At 34.8% G+C, this 18,553-nt stretch overlaps 3 protein-coding genes and 4 pseudogenes across 3 annotated transcripts; 5 read left to right on the top strand and 2 right to left on the bottom strand.

The window, feature by feature from the left end:
- The first annotated feature begins 596 nt into the window (after positions 1-596).
- Positions 597-2,781, top strand: LOC102627283 (uncharacterized). Its single transcript, XM_006482410.4, has 2 exons — positions 597-1,795; positions 2,314-2,781. The coding sequence occupies exon 1, from the start codon at positions 811-813 to the stop codon at positions 1,792-1,794; it is 984 nt and encodes a 327-aa protein (XP_006482473.1). The 5' UTR covers positions 597-810; the 3' UTR covers position 1,795; positions 2,314-2,781.
- On the top strand, positions 2,278-4,058 carry LOC102631174 (metalloendoproteinase 3-MMP-like; annotated as a pseudogene).
- Positions 4,059-5,757: 1,699 nt separating this feature from the next.
- On the top strand, positions 5,758-6,930 carry LOC102627001 (metalloendoproteinase 3-MMP-like). The gene has a single exon (XM_006482409.3). The coding sequence runs from the start codon at positions 5,812-5,814 to the stop codon at positions 6,772-6,774; it is 963 nt and encodes a 320-aa protein (XP_006482472.2). The 5' UTR covers positions 5,758-5,811; the 3' UTR covers positions 6,775-6,930.
- Positions 6,931-7,676: 746 nt separating this feature from the next.
- LOC102626708 (metalloendoproteinase 3-MMP-like) lies at positions 7,677-8,692 on the bottom strand (annotated as a pseudogene).
- A 2,517-nt stretch (positions 8,693-11,209) lies between these two features.
- Positions 11,210-12,165, top strand: LOC102630863 (metalloendoproteinase 3-MMP-like; annotated as a pseudogene).
- A 3,298-nt stretch (positions 12,166-15,463) lies between these two features.
- On the top strand, positions 15,464-16,647 carry LOC102609561 (metalloendoproteinase 3-MMP-like). The gene has a single exon (XM_006495316.3). The coding sequence runs from the start codon at positions 15,518-15,520 to the stop codon at positions 16,478-16,480; it is 963 nt and encodes a 320-aa protein (XP_006495379.2). The 5' UTR covers positions 15,464-15,517; the 3' UTR covers positions 16,481-16,647.
- Positions 16,648-17,382: 735 nt separating this feature from the next.
- Positions 17,383-18,398, bottom strand: LOC102626116 (metalloendoproteinase 3-MMP-like; annotated as a pseudogene).
- Between the last annotated feature and the right edge of the window lie 155 nt (positions 18,399-18,553).

The following is an 18,553-nucleotide window of genomic DNA, read 5'->3' as shown; positions in this document are numbered from 1 at the left end:
CCAAGGTTTAGCTGTCAGCCCAGCCCACAAAGAGAGATAATAACGTTAAAGTCCTTACCATTTTACAATTTCATGAAAATGTACTATTTTTTACTTTTGTATCAAATGGATCCATAATCGTAATTAGGAATGATTGAAATACCTCGCAACGTTGTGCTACATGCCTAGTAAAATTGTAACATGGCAAATTGGCAAAGCTCTGGAGACTTTCATTTTCAAAAGTTTATAAATAAACCGAACTTGATTAACTTTTAGGATATAGAAATAAGTTTAATATTAATCCAATCAAAATAAATCAATGAACTAATAAGAAATTACTAATTTGAATTTAAAAAAAGGTGAAAATTCTAATCTTAAGAAAAAAATAAAAATTCTAATCTTACACTAGTTAATTTTTGGATGTTAAAATAGGCAAAAATAAGTTTAAAAAATCCTACAGTCCTTATATTAGTTGACAATTTGTTATAGACTTACATAATCAAATGTAGAAACTTTATCCCCATTTGTGAAAATAAAAAGATTTGCGTAGCATATGCCGTCACCGAGTTACAGTAACAGTAAACAACAATTTTGTCCCTGCGATCAGAATAAAAACAATCGTACAATACCAAGAAAAGTCTTGGAAAAGGACCCAAAAAAAAAAAAAATGAACTTCAATCTTTGACCTTTGGAACATGACGATTTGCAATGTAATCACAAAAAACAACAATACCAAGAACAGAAACATTGTTTCCTCACAACCCATCTCCAAACTAATCTCCCCATAATCAAATTTCCCTCCTTTAGCAGAAAAAAAAAAACCAATAAAAAATGGGCCTCCTCAGTTTCATCACAGCTGGCGGTGGCTTCATTCTGATCGGTATCTGGGAATTAATTTGTTCATCAAAGTCAACGCAAGACCAAATTTCAGACCCATCTTCACCTCTCACAGAAGCATCACCTGCGTCTACAGCCAAAGGAAGCAAAAGCAAGTCTTCTTCTTCCTTGAGTTTTGGGTTTGTTTTGGTTCTTTCATTATTGGTTATATTGAACTCTCTGGTTTCTGTGTTCAAGGCGGTTGGTTTGAACGATAAAGTCGGTTCTGTTCTTCAGTTACAAGTTCTTCCTATTGCCTCTCTGTTTTTTCTCTATTCAGTTCTCGGGTTGTTTATGAATGTGAAGAATTCATTCTCTTTGCCAAAAGTGGTTCTTGATTTGATTGCTCTCTTTGGATTCGTGGAGGAATTTTTCCTGTTTTATCTGCAGAAGAAAGATACAAGTGGGATTGAGAATAGATATTTTGATCTTTTGCTTGTGCCGATTTTAATATGTGTGGTTTCGACGGTTCTTGCATTGGAGCCATCGAAATCAAGATCGAATTGTGCTACACTTGTTCGTGGCATGGGGTTGATTTTGCAAGGGTTGTGGTTTTTGCAAATGGGTTTGTCTTTTTTCACTGGTTTCATGGCTCATGGCTGTGCTTTACATGAAAAGAGTAGAGGGAATTATACTATTAGGTGTAAGGGACATCCAGAATATCACAGGGCAAGAGCTATTGCAACGCTTCAGTTTAATCTCCATCTTGCACTGCTTGTGGTTTTTTCTGTGGGGTTGTACTCAATGGTGGCTAAAGGAAACAGGGTTCGTGGTGACTTTTTGCAGTATAAGCCTCTTGGAGCTGAAATGCAGCCAATTGAGATTGTGAGTAATTTCACTTTGGATTCTGATGAGGATGAGATTAAAGAAGAGGATAATATGGCAAAGCCGAAAGTAGAAGTTAGTATTAATGGCAATGGTTATGGTTCTCATGAATGAGGTAAATTATCAGATCTATTGGTTGTTTAGACTAATGAATTAAGCGTTTTAGTTTAGTTTATTCTTTTATGATGTTGTTAATGTAGAATGAGGAGGTTGATTTTGTGTAATTAAATTGAGATAATGCATTGCCATTTTGTTAATTTGTTTCCATTTGTAAGAGTAAACATTGTGTTGTGATGCCATTTTTATTGAGATTGTGGAATTGGTGCCTTATTAAATCAATCCCTTCAATTTGATTACGATACTAAGCTGTTGATTATTGTGTCATCTGAAAATAATACATCAAACGTGTCTGAAATGAAACCAAATTCTGAAGGGATTATTTTGTGAAGAGCGGTGCTGCTTATATTATCGTCTGTTTGTTTTGAGGATTTTGTTTAAATTTGCTTTTTATTTGATCAAATTTTCCATTAACTGGAAACCAGTGAATCTTTGAGTAAACATCGTAGGAGCAGTCTAGAATTGAATGAGAATGATTTCATGCCACCTGACGACCCCACGGGTTTGTTGTTACAGGCTTTCAACTGGCATGGACATTGATAGCTTGATTGTCAATAAAGGATTGTTGTTGAGCAAGCAGCTTTTCAATTTTTATGCCCTGAAACCTGCTTCTCAGCCATTGTTGTCGTATTTAAATATTTTTCTCTGTTTTCAGTCACTTTCATTTTTTCTATTCAACTACAATTGCCTATATTATTGATCAATCCAGTTGCATGCATTAGGCCATTATTTAAGTAATGGTATCCTCTGAAATTTATAGGAACTCGTAGATTATAGAACATTATTTTCATTTGGACTAGAGCGTGGTTGAGACATATTCTTGTTATTTTGCTTGAATACTTGCTCTGGAAATGTTGAGCTGGTAATTGATTTTGTTCTAGGTTGCATTAGATTATTCCAGTGGGGAATGTGAGTTTTGTAACTTTGTTGGGATTTTTGGTTAACTCATGGAAGCAGTATGTGTACCCTATATTTTCTTTTTCATTGGGATTCTTTTTGGTCTTTTCAAACCAATAAATGAAGCAATTTATGCTTAAAGAGCTGCAGTCTGCAGAATATGTGCAATGATGACTGTTTCATATAAATGTCACCGGAGGCAACAAGCCATAAGAAAATGTAAGCAACTTACTTGAACCCAGAATCAAAATGATTTTCTTAAAAACTGAGAACAACAATGGAAAACTTATGAGGTGAGACAACTTAGAAGCCTATTCCTGGATTTGGATAATTTTTCACACTACTGCCATTTATTCCTGGCTCAGACAACTTAGAAGCACCCATCCAAGACCCCAAGAGTATTCATAATATCCTCTATCTTTACCAAACATAACGTATATATCGAGGACAAATGTGACTGAGTGTAAAATATTAGTAGCACAAGCAACGTTGAGTTGGTGAATACTGAACTAATCTATCAACAGAGACATATCAAAGCATTTCGCTGCACACAACAACAGCTTTCAGTCCTATTTCACCGACAAAGGCATCTAAAGCTTTACCTATCTTTTCATTTAGTCTCCTAATTGTCATTCTCCTTTCCGTTCTCTGTCATTAATCAGTTTCAGCAAACGACGACGGCGAAAAAGAGTCATCATCCTTTAAGTTCATCGAGCACTTGAAAGTTGTCAAAAAGGTTAAAGGAATCTACGAGCTCAAAAAATACATGGAAAAGTTTGGTTACTTGAACTATGACAATTCCAACAATCAAACACATGCTAACGACGATGATTTTGATGAGCTTTTAGAGTCTGCCATAAAAAATTACCAGCTCAATTACCACTTAAAATCCACTGAAGTCTTGGACGCCAATACAGTGGGGAAAATGAGAACGCACGATGCGGAGTTGCAGATACTGTGAATGGCACAACTCGGATGCGTTCCGGCAAGAAAAGGCAACACCACAATCATCATAATCGTTTTCACACAGTATCTCACTATGCATTTTTTAGAGGAAGCCCTAGGTGGCCAGCTTCCAAGTTCAGTCTCACTTACGCCTTTCTTCCAGGAACCCGAGGCGATGCCATAAATCCCGTTGCTCAAGCATTTCAAACTTGGGCTCCAAACACTCAGTTCCAATTCACAGAATCGCAGGACTACAGAAACGCCGATATCAAAATTAGTTTTAAAAGTGGTGATCATGGAGCGGGAGCCCTTTCGACGGCCGTGGTGGAGTCCTGGCTCATGCTTCAATTGCTGCTGGAGTCACAAAGTGTTTGCATGGAGTTGATATTCAAGGAATTAGGGATCTTAATAAATTATAACATTTGAATTGGCCCTGAATCATTCATATATATTAACTAATTAAGTTAAATTATTTGGAGATTTCACCTAGCTAGTTATAATGAGTTAAGAATAAATCATTGGTGTAGAGGTGACCAAGAAGATAGTAATTTTGTTTTCCAGCTTGGAATAACGTACAGTAATAATGTCTTCATTGTTATATATGAATGTATTATGTATTGAAATTTACAAAATAATTATGCAAAACTTTTTGTTATCAATAATTAATCTTGTTATATGAATGGTGCTGGTGTCTACATTTTAAAGCACCAATTAGTTATACAAAGGTTGTTTTTTTTTTTTTTTAATCCGTATGTGATTATTTTCCCCTTTTTTTGATCACTGTACATTTTTTTTTTCTATTTCAACTACAGTTAATGGTGTTTGTTATTGACAAATCTGAGTGCTTCACAAATTAAGCAAGGATATCCTATCTGAAAACTTATAGCGTGCTCCAAAGTTACCATATGCAGGCTAGCATGTGGTTGAGATATATTTATGATATAATGCTCTGAAAATGTTTAACTGCTTAATTTTTTTAACTGGCGATATTTAACTATAATAACCGATTCATGATGATGTCCTTTAGATTATTGAGTTTTATTTCAGAGTTTAAATTTTGTAGATGTGAAAATTTGCTTTTACGTGAAAGTGGAACTGACTTAAGGTAAAACAATACCTTTATGGGAATCTTACCTTCAAATTATCTTTCACCAAAGAGAAAAAGATCGTCACTGCTTTCATTCCACTATAATTTTTTCGTTGTATTTTTATTTTTGTATTTTCAATTATATTTCAGGTTATGGATTACATTTCTTAATTATATATCTTAGAATTCGAGGTACATAACATAACCAAAAAGTTAAGAATGTGAAAGGAGCACTTGATATGAAATAAAAAATTGGTGACATGTATTAATCTACCCAAGTAAGCGTTTGTAGTCTGGTTCATATATATGTACCAATATATATTTGTTAGACATCGATGTTGTAAAAGACGCTGCTTTAACCAGGCAAGTAAATAATTCAATTGCTGATTGGTTGTTAATAAATAAAAAAATAAAGGAAGTTAAATTTTACCTATACACTACCACTAAAAAATACGTGGCAGAAGATCTTTAAAAGCTTAGTATAGATTAGATCAGGAGAAGATCCTATTCCGGCAAGTAAAACGCCCAAAACGCCCCGTTTGATTGAGCTGGTGTTTGGCTTGCTTGGCAAATTCCAGGCAATTTAATTAGTCCGGAATAAATTGTAGCAAGGCTGCTATATTATGCGTTGTTTTTCCTTTGATTCGGAAACAGTAGCACGGGTCTTTCTTTTGATTCAGTCTTAGTCTTTCTGTATTATTCTATGGGCAGAATAAAGTAATTAACTACCTCGCCTCTGCGTGGAATTTGGGCCGATTCATCTTTCAATATGTTTAAACTTTTAAAAAGAAGAACGTTCATGGAAAAAAAGTATCAATTGTATAAAGAAATATAGAATTAAAAACTACTAATTTGCCTATTATTAATTCTGCATTGCCGAGTAAACACCTTTGCCAAGTACAAGTCAATTCTGCCGTGTATCAATCAAAAAGATTGACTCCAAGTCTAGTCCCCAATATTTATCTATATATATATATAAATAATACTTCTTTCTCGTAAGTAATCTATAAATAGAGACACCTCAAACCATTGCTCTTCACACACAACAAGAGCTTTCTCTCTGTTTCATCAAATATCCCTCACCAATGGCATCCAAAGCTTTTCTTTCCTTCTCAATATTTGCAGTTATCCAAATCATTCTCCTTTCCCTGCTCTCTCATAATTACTCAGTTTTAGCACACTCCCATGCCGAAAAAAAATCATCCCCTTTTAAGTTCATTGAGCACTTGAAAGGGTGCCACAAAGGTGATAAGATTAAAGGTATCCATGAGCTCAAAAAGTACATGGAAAAGTTTGGTTACTTGAACTATGACAACTACAAGAATCAAAGTACACATGCTAACGATGATGATTTTGATGAGCTTTTAGAGTCTGCCATCAAAACATACCAGCTCAATTACCACTTAAAATCTACGGGGATTTTAGATGCCAATACAGTAGCTAAGATGGCAATACCACGATGTGGAGTAGCAGATATTGTGAACGGCACAACTCGGATGCGTTCCGGCAAGAAAAGGCAGCAACACAATCATCATTTTCGCACAGTGTCTCACTATTCATTCTTCCGTGGAAGCCCTAGGTGGCCAGCTTCCAAGTTCAGTCTCACTTATGCCTTTCGTCCTGGAACCCGCAGTGATGCCATAACTCCCGTTGCTAGAGCGTTTCAAACTTGGGCTGCAAACACTCAGTTCAAATTCTCAAAAATAGAGGACTTCGCAAATGCTGATATCAAAATTAGTTTTGAGAGTGGGGATCATGGAGACGGGAACCCTTTTGATGGCCGTGGTGGTCCTGAAGGAATCATAGCTCATGCTTTTGCACCAACTAATGGGAGGTTTCATTATGACGCTGACGAGCCGTGGGCTGTGGGAGCGGTACAAGGTGCATTTGATTTGGAGACTGTTGCTTTGCATGAGATTGGTCATCTTCTTGGCCTCCACCATAGCTCAGTTGAGGGTGCTATTATGTATCCTTCAATTGCTGCTGGAGTCAAAAAGGGTTTGCATGGAGATGATATTCAAGGAATTAGGGATCTTTATAATGTTTGACATGGCTCTGAGTCATTCATATTAAGTTAATTGATTGGAGAAAGTTCCTGTGTGCTTTTCAGATTGGAATAACGTACAATTATGTAATTTTCTTATTATTGTATGAATATAGTATGTATTGCAATTCACAATTTATGAAAAATTTTGTTATCAATCAATTTTGTTATTTACCCTAATGGCTTGCTTTAGCGATTTCTAAACATGTTTATTTAGCTAGCCAATTAGGGAAGAAGGATCAAAAAATTAATTTGGTCTTTATTCGTCCTTCTAACTTAAAATATTAATAATAATATTCTTATTTAACTAATTATACATCAAACCAAGAATATTGGACCCATTCTGCAACTCTAATAATTTGGCTAGTTCCTGATATAAGGAAGTTAAATGTACGTAAAAAATTACGGTGATTAATTAAATCGTATTATGAAATAATAATGCAGAAATCATAGAAATTTTATTTGAAGGATTGTTCTTTTAACATATATAATGTGGTAAATATAGCGATACTCAATTATAAGTGCTACTTAGTTACAAATTAATAATTACTCAAACAAAAAATAGGTGCATTGTAAAATTGTTGACACCACCATCGTACCATTCAGATAACAATATTGAATATTGATTGATAACAAAAAAGTTTCATGTATATAAAAATATAATTTTGTATTTCGTCAATTGCAGTACATAACACATTCCTTCATGATTAATATAACAATTAGAGGAAGACATTCGTTCATACAACAGAAAGAAAATCGCAATAACTTTAAATTTCTTCTTGATCGTTACCTCTTCACTTATCATTTATTCTTAACTCGATCGGTAGAACTAGCTAGACAGGAGAAATGATCTCGAGATCATAATTAATAGTTAATATTATTAATGATTCAGGGCCAGCTGCATGCTCAAACATTGTACAGAGCCTTAATTCCTTGAATATCATCTCCTTGCAATGAGCGCTTTGTTTGTCCATCAGATATTGAAGGATACATAATAGAACCCTCAACTCATGAGCTATGGCCGAGGCCAAGAAGATCTTGTACCGCACCCACAATACGGTAGCTGTACAAGGTGCATTTTGTACCGCAGTTGAGGGTGCTATTATATAAGTATCCTTCAAGGAATCAAATGCTCCTTGTACAGCACCCACAGCCCACGGCTCGTCAGCATCGTAATGGAACCTCCCATTTGTTGGCGCAAAAGCATGAGCTAGGGTTCCATCAGGACCTCCACGGCCATCAAAAGGTCTCCCATCTCCATGATTCCGACTTTCAAAACTGATTTTGATATCAGCGCCTGCGAAGTCCTCTATTTTTGAGAACCTGAACTGAGTGTTTGCAGCCCATGTTTGAAACGCTCTAGCAACGGGAGTTATGGCATCGCCGCGAGTTCCAAGACGAAATGCATAAGTGAGACTGAACTTGGAAGCTGGCCACCTGGGGCTTCCTGGGAAAAATGACTACTGAGACACTGTGTGAAAATGATTATTTTGTTGCTGCTTTTTCTTGCCGGAACGCATCCGAGTTGTGCCATTCACAATATCGGCAACTCCACATCGCGGAGTTCTCATTTTCGCTACCGTATTGGCATCCAAGAATCCGGTGGATTTTAAGTTAAAATTGAGCTGGCAGGTTTTGATGGTAGATTCCAAGAGCTCCTCAAAATATCGGCGTCAGCGTGAGTGCTTTGAACCTTGGAATTTTCATAGTTCAAGTAGCCAAACTTTTGCGGGTATTTTTTGAGCTCGTGGATGCCTTTAACCTTGTCGCCTTTTTGGCAACCTTTCAAGTGCTCAATGGACTCAAATGGGGATGATTTTTCTTTTTGCGTTGGAGTGTGCTAAAACTGAGTAATTATGAGAGAGGAGGGAAAGGAGAATGGCAGAGACTATTGAGAAGAAAGGAAAAGCTTTGGATGCCATTGTTGATCAAATACCTAGCTCTTGTGTTGTCTGTGCAAAGCATTGCTTTGATATACGTCTGTATTTATACACTTCTTCATAAATCATTAATTGATTTAGCCCAGGATGCTTAATCGAGTGGTTTTCAAGCAGTTTTATTTGGTCAAACACTTAAATTTAAGCCCTAAAAAAATAGAGGATTAAAAAATTGATTCAAATTTTACTCAGTTAACTATATTTTAAAAAAAATCATCAATGGATTTTAATTTGAAACGTAACTAAATTTTTAGTCTTCCTTTTTCTTTCCAAGTTGTTTCGTATGTTGTCGTATGTTCTTGCAAAAATGTAATTATTGAGCAATGATCACTAATTAAGAACCAATGAAATAAATATTGTGTATTAAAATGAAACCATATAAAGATAAATATAATATCAATTTCGAAAGGATGTTAGATTTTATAATTATTTGTTCACGGCTAAAAATTGAAACTTGATTGTAATTATAGTGTCTTTTGATCTTCAAGAGAATAACTTTATTTTCGCTCGACGCATGTATACTGTGCAGAGGTTGAGTTTTATTTGAGCCTTTGAGGAAGAGAAAATAATGTGAACGGAAATTTAACAATACAATATTATATCTAATTAAGTATATTATTGAAAAAATCTGAAAAAGAGAACAATTAAGTAAAATTTACTATTCAATTAAAGAAAACTATAAGAAACTTGACTGAAATAAATAGGAAAAAAATTTACACTTTAGATACAAAAAAATGACTTTTATTTTTATTCAATATTAGATATGTGAATTTTTTAGTGGGGTCTCTGAGTGTGGTGATTGAGCCGCCTATGTGCATTTTGATTTCAATTCGACGCATGGACATGATGCACGAGCTTCCCCTTTAAACATGAAAGACGAATTCGCCGAAATTCCGCACAACGTGAGTCGCAAGTAAACGATGGCTTTGGTGAGATCTCATTGGGTCTGCTGATGCATCCGACGACTAATTTTTATTTTTTTAACTTATACTGTCATTTTTATTTTTTTGTTTACGCGTCTTTGATTCTTTATATCTTCATTTTGAAAACTCAAGTGCTTTTTCCCATTTCCAATTTCTTTTTTGTCTTTTTTTTTTTATCGTTTCTGAAAGTCTAAGAGTTTTGTTAGCTAGTTTGCTCTTTTTTCAAAAGCAAAGTTTGCTTCAAATCGTAAGAGATAGGAATTGTTTTGTGATGTTGTTTTCAAATGAAACGGGTGCATTTGATCATCTGATCTCATTAATGTCTTGATGATAAAGTTGTCATACTTAATATAGCTAACTACTACATGATAGTTGAATTTAATATAATTATCATTTATATATTAGTCTTTTAAACAAATATATATATATATATATATATATATATATATATATATATATAACGTAACATAATTTTTTTGTTATATAGTTGATGTCGCAACTTTGATATATTTTAGAATTTTTCAATATTTAGAGATGGATATCGAGTTGGGTTCAGTCTCATGGAAAAAATTCAATTCACTCTGGTGAGAGTTGGACCCAATTTTTTAATTTTTTTTTATTTAAAAAATTTTAAAGATGGTACATATGTACATATAACAATATATATGAAACTCAAGTAACTACAACATTTATGAATTTGAGTACAATTTCATCATTTTCCAGATAATTATTGCACTTTTTTCGGCAAGCTCAAAACAAACACACACATCAATCCAAAAATAAGAGCCCATTATGCAGATCCAATCCGCCTTGTTCCTGGTTGTCGTGGGGCTCATCGGTTGAAATGGAAAAACTCTTCCTCAAAACAGCTGCCGGCAAATACATCACCTTCAAATCTACAATTATTCTGAAATTTTCAGTATTAAATTCAGAATTATTTATTTTAATTCGGTATTGGAAAAGGACCATGCAATTCACTAATATGTGGCTATGCGCTCATAGGCCTTCCTTATATATTATTAATAGTGTTAGTAGTCATTTTCCTTCTAAATGTTGCTCCCTAAAATTTAGGTATACCTTCTGGAAAACGCTCCCGTTTTAGTTAAGTAATTCAGTTACTATGTGCTATATTTCAAGTTCTCTATATGCTAACAGAGCGTTCCGTGGCTCCTGGTACAAGCTCAAGTTTGATATATATCCATCAAAATAGACGAAATGAAATTCTACCAACATAGCTATTTACAAATTCTAAATGCTGAAAGCTTCCCCCCCTTTTTGTTCCGTAATTTCAATCGAAGTGCATAATCTGCTCAAAATTGCACAACATGATAATTTATAAACTTTTTCCTCAACTACAGCTTAGGAGATTTCCAAGATTAGCGCTCATATTCTGGATGCCGTGTAAAAAGCATTCGCCAAGTAAAAGTCATACCTCCGTGTCTAAAAAAATTGACTCCAATGGCTCCAAAATTAATTAGTCCTTTCTCATAGGCAATCTTTAAATAGAGACATATCGAAGCATTGCTCTTCACACTCGAACGAGAGATTTCTTTCTATTTCATCCAGATATCACTCAACAATGGCATCCAAAGCTTTTCCTTTCTTCTCATTTACAGTTCTCCTTATCATTCTCCTTTCCCTCCTCTCACATAACTCAGTTTCAGCACACTCCCATGCCCAAAAAAAAATCATCCCCATTTAAGTTCGTTGAGCACTTGAAAGGTTGCCACAAAGGAGATAAGGTTAAAGGCATCCATGAGCTCAAAAAGTACTTGAAAAAAATTTGGTTACTTGAACTATGGCAATTCGAAGAATCAAAGTACACATGCTAACGATGATGATTTTGAGGAGCTTTTAGAGTCTGCCATGAAAACATACCAGCTCAATTACCACTTAAACTCCACAGGGGTTTTAGATGGCAATACCGTAGCTATGATGACTAGGCCACGATGTGGAGTTGCGGATATCGTGAATGGAACAACTCGGATGCGTTCCGGAATGAAAAGTCACCAACACGGAGCTAACCATTTTCACACAGTCTCTCACTATGAGTTTTTCCCAGGACGCCCGAGGTGGCCACCTTCCAATTCCCATCTCACTTACGCCTTTCTTCCAGGAACCCCAGCTGAAGCCATAAATGCCGTTGGTCGAGCTTTTCAAACATGGGCTGCGATCTCTCACTTCAAATTCTCACAAACACAAGACTACACGAACGCTAATCTCAAAATTAGTTTTCAAAGAGGGTGGCATGGAGATAGTAGTCCTTTCGATGGCCGTGGTGGAACCATAGCTCATGCTGCTCCCCCAAGAGGTGGGATTTTCGATTATGATGCTGATGAGCAGTGGGCTGTGGGTGCAAGACCAGGTGCATTTGATTTGGAGACAGTTGCATTGCATGAAATTGGGCATCTTCTTGGCCTCGACCATAGCTTAGTCGAGGGTGCTATTATGTATGCTTACATTGATCCTGGAGCGACAAAGGGTTTGCATACAGATGATGTTCAAGGAATTAGAGCTTTATATAATAATGTTTGATCATTATTAATTTGGGGGTTTTACTTAGTTTTACTTAAAAGTGATAATTAAGAATAAATGATTTTTGATTGAATATTGCTACCATAAGTGGTCTTAGATTGGTGAAGAGGAAATCATGAAGAAAGTTTTTATGTTATTTTCCAGCTTGGAATAACAGTGTTTTCTTATTAATTGTTGTATAAATGTATTTTGTATTGCGATTCACAAAATAATTATATCAAACTTTTTTATAACAATTAATATTAATTGTTATATGATATGATTGGAGGTCTACGTTTTTTTGAAGTCCTAAGTGAGATTAAGTTTGACTTTTCGATTTCATTAATAATATTGCGTAATAAGATAATTAAGATGAAACTCTTTTAAATTGAGTGTCTACAAACCATAACACGTGCCCTGCTCCATTTTTTTTTATATCATGCACAAGTACAATGTATTATATCATCCCAATCAATTTTGATTTAACAAAGTCAGAGTAGGAAAGTTATGATATAATTAATTGGCCTACTTTTAGGTTTAAAGCATTATATGTTTTATACGTATTCTGAATCAAATTATTTGTAGATTTCAATGATTTTTTTTAACCTACCGAAAATCAATCTGAGATACTTACCTTTGTACTATAAATGGCTCGTTGCTGTCATGTAAACATGGAACGAAATATGAAATTTACATGTTAAAAGTTATCTCAAACATACAACAACTAAAGTGAAATATACAATAAAATAATAGACATTAAACATGAGTGCGGTGTAAACATACAACAAAGTACGTGATATATGAGACAAATGATATTAAACATGCAACATAAATGTTAAACATGTATCAATATACATAAAAATTTTGATATTAAATACGAAACAATGCATTTAAAAATATATAAACAAATTTTTGCCTTTTGTTATATAAACTTTTAATTTCTTTTCTCATGATTTTGATAACATTATATTTTTCTTACATTTTCTATCTATTTATCTTTTTTTTTTTTTACTATCAACATTATTTTTTGACATTTTGTTAATTAATATATTATTTCAATTTAATATTTAAAAATAAAAATACCAGCCGGCATTGTAGCCACACCCTATCTGGTCAGTCGTCTCCGTACACGTGAAACTTTGGGTCAATTCTTTGTACACAAATGGTATGTTTTTTATTTTTTCAGTTGTACGTTTGGCAAGAAAAAAGTAACGTTTGATTTGACTAGATGAAGCTCATTTAAATGCACCCCGTCAAACGGGTGGGTCCACCTAAGGTCTCTGTAGATTTGACTTAAATAATTAGTTTTCTCATTACTTTGACAACCGATCAATGGTCAATGAAAGTTCCATCGTCTATGATATTTGTATTCTTCCGCAGGTATGACGATGACAATTTCTATGATGCGAAATTTGAGTTAAAATGACATTTGCAAGTGGTTGCCGGCAAACTATTTGGAACACGAGGAAAGATTTTTTTTTTTTTTTTTTTTGGAAAAAAAAGATAGTGATATAAAGTTTGCATTTTCATTATATACTGCAAACATAAATTCTCTAATAATTAATTATTACATGACTATTAAATTTTGTACCCTAACTTTATGAGTTTATCATCATCATTCGATAAATAAAAATAATAGAATTTAGATCGTTTTCTCAATTCTTATTTTATAATTACCAATTACAATCTCGTAAAAATACCACATTAAAATGGTACTTCAAATTGCATTAGAATCCATCAATCTATTTATTTATTTATTGTTATGCTCTAAGTGGTTCGTTACATTTATAAAGTTATGAGTTATGAGTTACATTTATCAAATCTCTTAAAATTTAAGGGGAAACAAAAGTTGGAAATGTAAAAGACATTTGAGTCTTCAAATACTTGTGTGTGTGTGTGGGGAACTTACAAGTCGTCGGATGCATTCGTTAATTAATAGACCCTAAATCTTGCTTAAGTGATCGTTGTGGCGTCACCTGACTGCCATTTTATGGCATTTGATCAATTCATCTTTCTTAATTATTCTTAGGGGAATCAACTCTTGCATGTAGTCCATGGAAAGGAATTTTCCATTAAAACGAAATATAGAAATCACAATGCATTAATTATGGATTCTGCGATCTGAAAACGTTAGTCTAAAGTAAAAGTCATGCATGCCAGCGTATGAAACGATTCACTTGACAAAAAGATATTCACTTCACATGAAGAAGTCTATAAAGTGTAGACATATCAAAGCATTGCTCTTCTCAGACAATTTTGTAGATGTGAAAATTTGCTTTTACGTGAAAGTGGAACTGACTTAAGGTAAAACAATACCTTTATGGAAATCTTACCTTCAAATTATCTTTCACCAAAGAGAAAAAGATCGACACTGCATTCATTCCACTATAATTTTTTCGTTGTATTTTTATTTTTCTATTTTCAATTATATTTCAGGTTATGGATTACATTTCTTAATTATATATCTTAAAACTCGAGATACATAACATAACCAAAAAGTTAAGAATGTGAAAGGAGCACTTGATATGAAACAAAAAAGTTGGTGACATGTATTAATCCACCCAAGGAAGCGTTTGTAGTCTGGTTCATATATATGTACCAATATATATTTGTTAGACATTGATGTTGTAAAAGATGCTGCTTTAACCAGGCAAGTAAATAATTCAATTGCTGATTGATTGTTAATAAATAAAAAAATAAAAAAAAAGTTAAATTTTACCCATACACTACCACTAAAAAATACGTGGCAGAAGATCTTTAAAAGTTCAGTAGATATTAGATCAGGAGAAGATCCTATTCCGGCAAGTAAAACGCCCAAAACGCCCCGTTTGATTGAGCTGGTGTTTGGCTTGCTTGGCAAATTTCAGGCAATTTAATTAGTCCGGAATAAATTGTAGCAAGGCTGCTATATTATGCGTTGTTTTTCCTTTGATTCGGAAACAGTAGCACGGGTCTTCCTTTCGATTCAGTCTTAGTCTTTCTGTATTATTCTATGGGCAGAATAAAGTAATTAACTACCTCGTCTCTGCGTGGAATTTGGGCCGATTCATCTTTCAATATGTTTAAACTTTTAAAAAGAAGAACGTTCAAGGAAAAAAAGTATCAATTGTATGAAGAAATATAGAATTAAAAACTACCAATTTGCCTATTATTAATTCTGCATGCCGAGTAAACACCTTTGCCAAGTACAAGTCAATTCTGCCGTGTATCAATCAAAAAGATTGACTCCAAGTCTAGTCCCCAATATTTATCTATATATATATATAAATAATACTTCTTTCTCGTAAGTAATCTATAAATAGAGACACCTCAAACCATTGCTCTTCACACACAACAAGAGCTTTCTCTCTGTTTCATCAAATATCCCTCACCAATGGCATCCAAAGCTTTTCTTTCCTTCTCAATATTTGCAGTTATCCAAATCATTCTCCTTTCCCTGCTCTCTCATAATTACTCAGTTTTAGCACACTCCCATGCCGAAAAAAAATCATCCCCTTTTAAGTTCATTGAGCACTTGAAAGGGTGCCACAAAGGTGATAAGATTAAAGGTATCCATGAGCTCAAAATGTACATGGAAAAGTTTGGTTACTTGAACTATGACAACTACAAGAATCAAAGTAAACATGCTAACGATGATGATTTTGATGAGCTTTTAGAGTCTGCCATCAAAACATACCAGCTCAATTACCACTTAAAATCTACGGGGATTTTAGATGCCAATACAGTAGCTAAGATGGCAATACCACGATGTGGAGTAGCAGATATTGTGAACGGCACAACTCAGATGCGTTCCGGCAAGAAAAGGCAGCAACACAATCATCATTTTCGCACAGTGTCTCACTATTCATTCTTCCGTGGAAGCCCTAGGTGGCCAGCTTCCAAGTTCAGTCTCACTTATGCCTTTCGTCCTGGAACCCGCAGTGATGCCATAACTCCCGTTGCTAGAGCGTTTCAAACTTGGGCTGCAAACACTCAGTTCAAATTCTCAAAAATAGAGGACTTCGCAAATGCTGATATCAAAATTAGTTTTGAGAGTGGGGATCATGGAGACGGGAACCCTTTTGATGGCCGTGGTGGTCCTGAAGGAATCATAGCTCATGCTTTTGCACCAACTAATGGAAGGTTTCATTATGACGCTGACGAGCCGTGGGCTGTGGGAGCGGTACAAGGTGCATTTGATTTGGAGACTGTTGCTTTGCATGAGATTGGTCATCTTCTTGGCCTCCACCATAGCTCAGTTGAGGGTGCTATTATGTATCCTTCAATTGCTGCTGGAGTCAAAAAGGGTTTGCATGGAGATGATATTCAAGGAATTAGGGATCTTTATAATGTTTGACATGGCTCTGAGTCATTCATATTAAGTTAATTGATTGGAGAAAGTTCCTGTGTGCTTTTCAGATTGGAATAACGTACAATTATGTAATTTTCTTATTATTGTATGAATATAGTATGTATTGCAATTCACAATTTATGAAAAATTTTGTTATCAATCAATTTTGTTATTTACCCTAATGGCTTGCTTTAGCGATTTCTAAACATGTTTATTTAGCTAGCCAATTAGGGAAGAAGGATCAAAAAATTAATTTGGTCTTTATTCGTCCTTCTAACTTAAAATATTAATAATAATATTCTTATTTAACTAATTATACATCAAACCAAGAATATTGGACCCATTCTGCAACTCTAATAATTTGGCTGGTTCCTGATATAAGGAAGTTAAATGTACGTAAAAAATTATGGTGATTAATTAAATCGTATTATGAAATAATAATGCAGAAATCATAGAAATTTTATTTGAAGGATTGTTCTTTTAACATATATAATGTGGTAAATATAGCGATACTCAATTATAAGTGCTACTTAGTTACAAATTAATAATTACTCAAACAAAAAATAGGTGCATTGTAAAATTGTTGACACCACCATCGTACCATTCAGATAACAATATTGAATATTGATTGATAACAAAAAAGTTTCATGTATATAAAAATATAATTTTGTATTTCGTCAATTGCAGTACATAACACATTCCTTCATGATTAATATAACAATTAGAGGAAGACATTCGTTCATACAACAGAAAGAAAATCGCAATAACTTTAAATTTCTTCTTGATCGTTACCTCTTCACTTATCATTTATTCTTAACTCGATCGGTAGAACTAGCTAGACAGGAGAAATGATCTCGAGATCATAATTAATAGTTAATATTATTAATGATTCAGGGCCAGCTGCATGCTCAAACATTGTACAGAGCCTTAATTCCTTGAATATCATCTCCTTGCAATGAGCGCTTTGTTTGTCCATCAGATATTGAAGGATACATAATAGAACCCTCAACTCATGAGCTATGGCCGAGGCCAAGAAGATCTTGTACCGCACCCACAATACGGTAGCTGTACAAGGTGCATTTTGTACCGCAGTTGAGGGTGCTATTATATATGTATCCTTCAAGGAATCAAATGCTCCTTGTACAGCACCCACAGCCCACGGCTCGTCAGCATCGTAATGGAACCTCCCATTTGTTGGCGCAAAAGCATGAGCTAGGGTTCCATCAAGACCTCCACGGCCATCAAAAGGTCTCCCATCTCCATGATTCCGACTTTCAAAACTGATTTTGATATCAGCGCCTACGAAGTCCTCTATTTTTGAGAACCTGAACTGAGTGTTTGCAGCCCATGTTTGAAACGCTCTAGCAACGGGAGTTATGGCATCGCCGCGGGTTCCAAGACGAAATGCATAAGTGAGACTGAACTTGGAAGCTGGCCACCTGGGGCTTCCTGGGAAAAATGACTACTGAGACACTGTGTGAAAATGATTATTTTGTTGCTGCTTTTTCTTGCCGGAACGCATCCGAGTTGTGCCATTCACAATATCTGCAACTCCACATCGCGGAGTTCTCATTTTCGCTGCCGTATTGGCATCCAAGACTCAGGTGAATTTTAAGTTAAAATATAGCTGGCAGGTTTTGATGGCAGATTCCAAGAGCTCATCAAAATATCGCCGTCAGCGTGAGTGCTTTGAACCTTGGAATTTTCATAGTTCAAGTAGCCAAACTTTTGCGGGTATTTTTTGAGCTCGTGGATGCCTTTAACCTTGTCGCCTTTTTGGCAACCTTTCAAGTGCTCAATGGACTCAAATGGGGATGATTTTTCTTTTTGCGTTGGAGTGTGCTAAAACTGAGTAATTATGAGAGAGGAGGGAAAGGAGAATGGCAGAGACTATTGAGAAGAAAGGAAAAGCTTTGGATGCCATTGTTGATCAAATACCTAGCTCTTGTGTTGTCTGTGCAAATCATTGCTTTGATATACGTCTGTATTTATACACTTCTTCATAAATCATTAATTGATTTAGCCCAGGATGCTTAATCGAGTGGTTTTCAAGCAGTTTTATTTGGTCAAACACTTAAA

Source organism: Citrus sinensis, chromosome 6 (genome assembly GCF_022201045.2).
Source record: "Citrus sinensis cultivar Valencia sweet orange chromosome 6, DVS_A1.0, whole genome shotgun sequence".
NCBI classification, from domain to species: domain Eukaryota; kingdom Viridiplantae; phylum Streptophyta; class Magnoliopsida; order Sapindales; family Rutaceae; genus Citrus; species Citrus sinensis.
Note: the sequence above shows the minus strand (reverse complement) of the source record. Positions and strands in the feature narration are given on the sequence as shown.

Bases quoted from the DNA above. Each gene is read 5' to 3' on its own strand.
- LOC102609561 (XM_006495316.3), top strand. From the start codon at position 15,518: ATGGCATCCAAAGCTTTTCTTTCCTTCTCAATATTTGCAGTTATCCAA.
- LOC102627001 (XM_006482409.3), top strand. From the start codon at position 5,812: ATGGCATCCAAAGCTTTTCTTTCCTTCTCAATATTTGCAGTTATCCAA.
- LOC102627283 (XM_006482410.4), top strand. From the start codon at position 811: ATGGGCCTCCTCAGTTTCATCACAGCTGGCGGTGGCTTCATTCTGATC.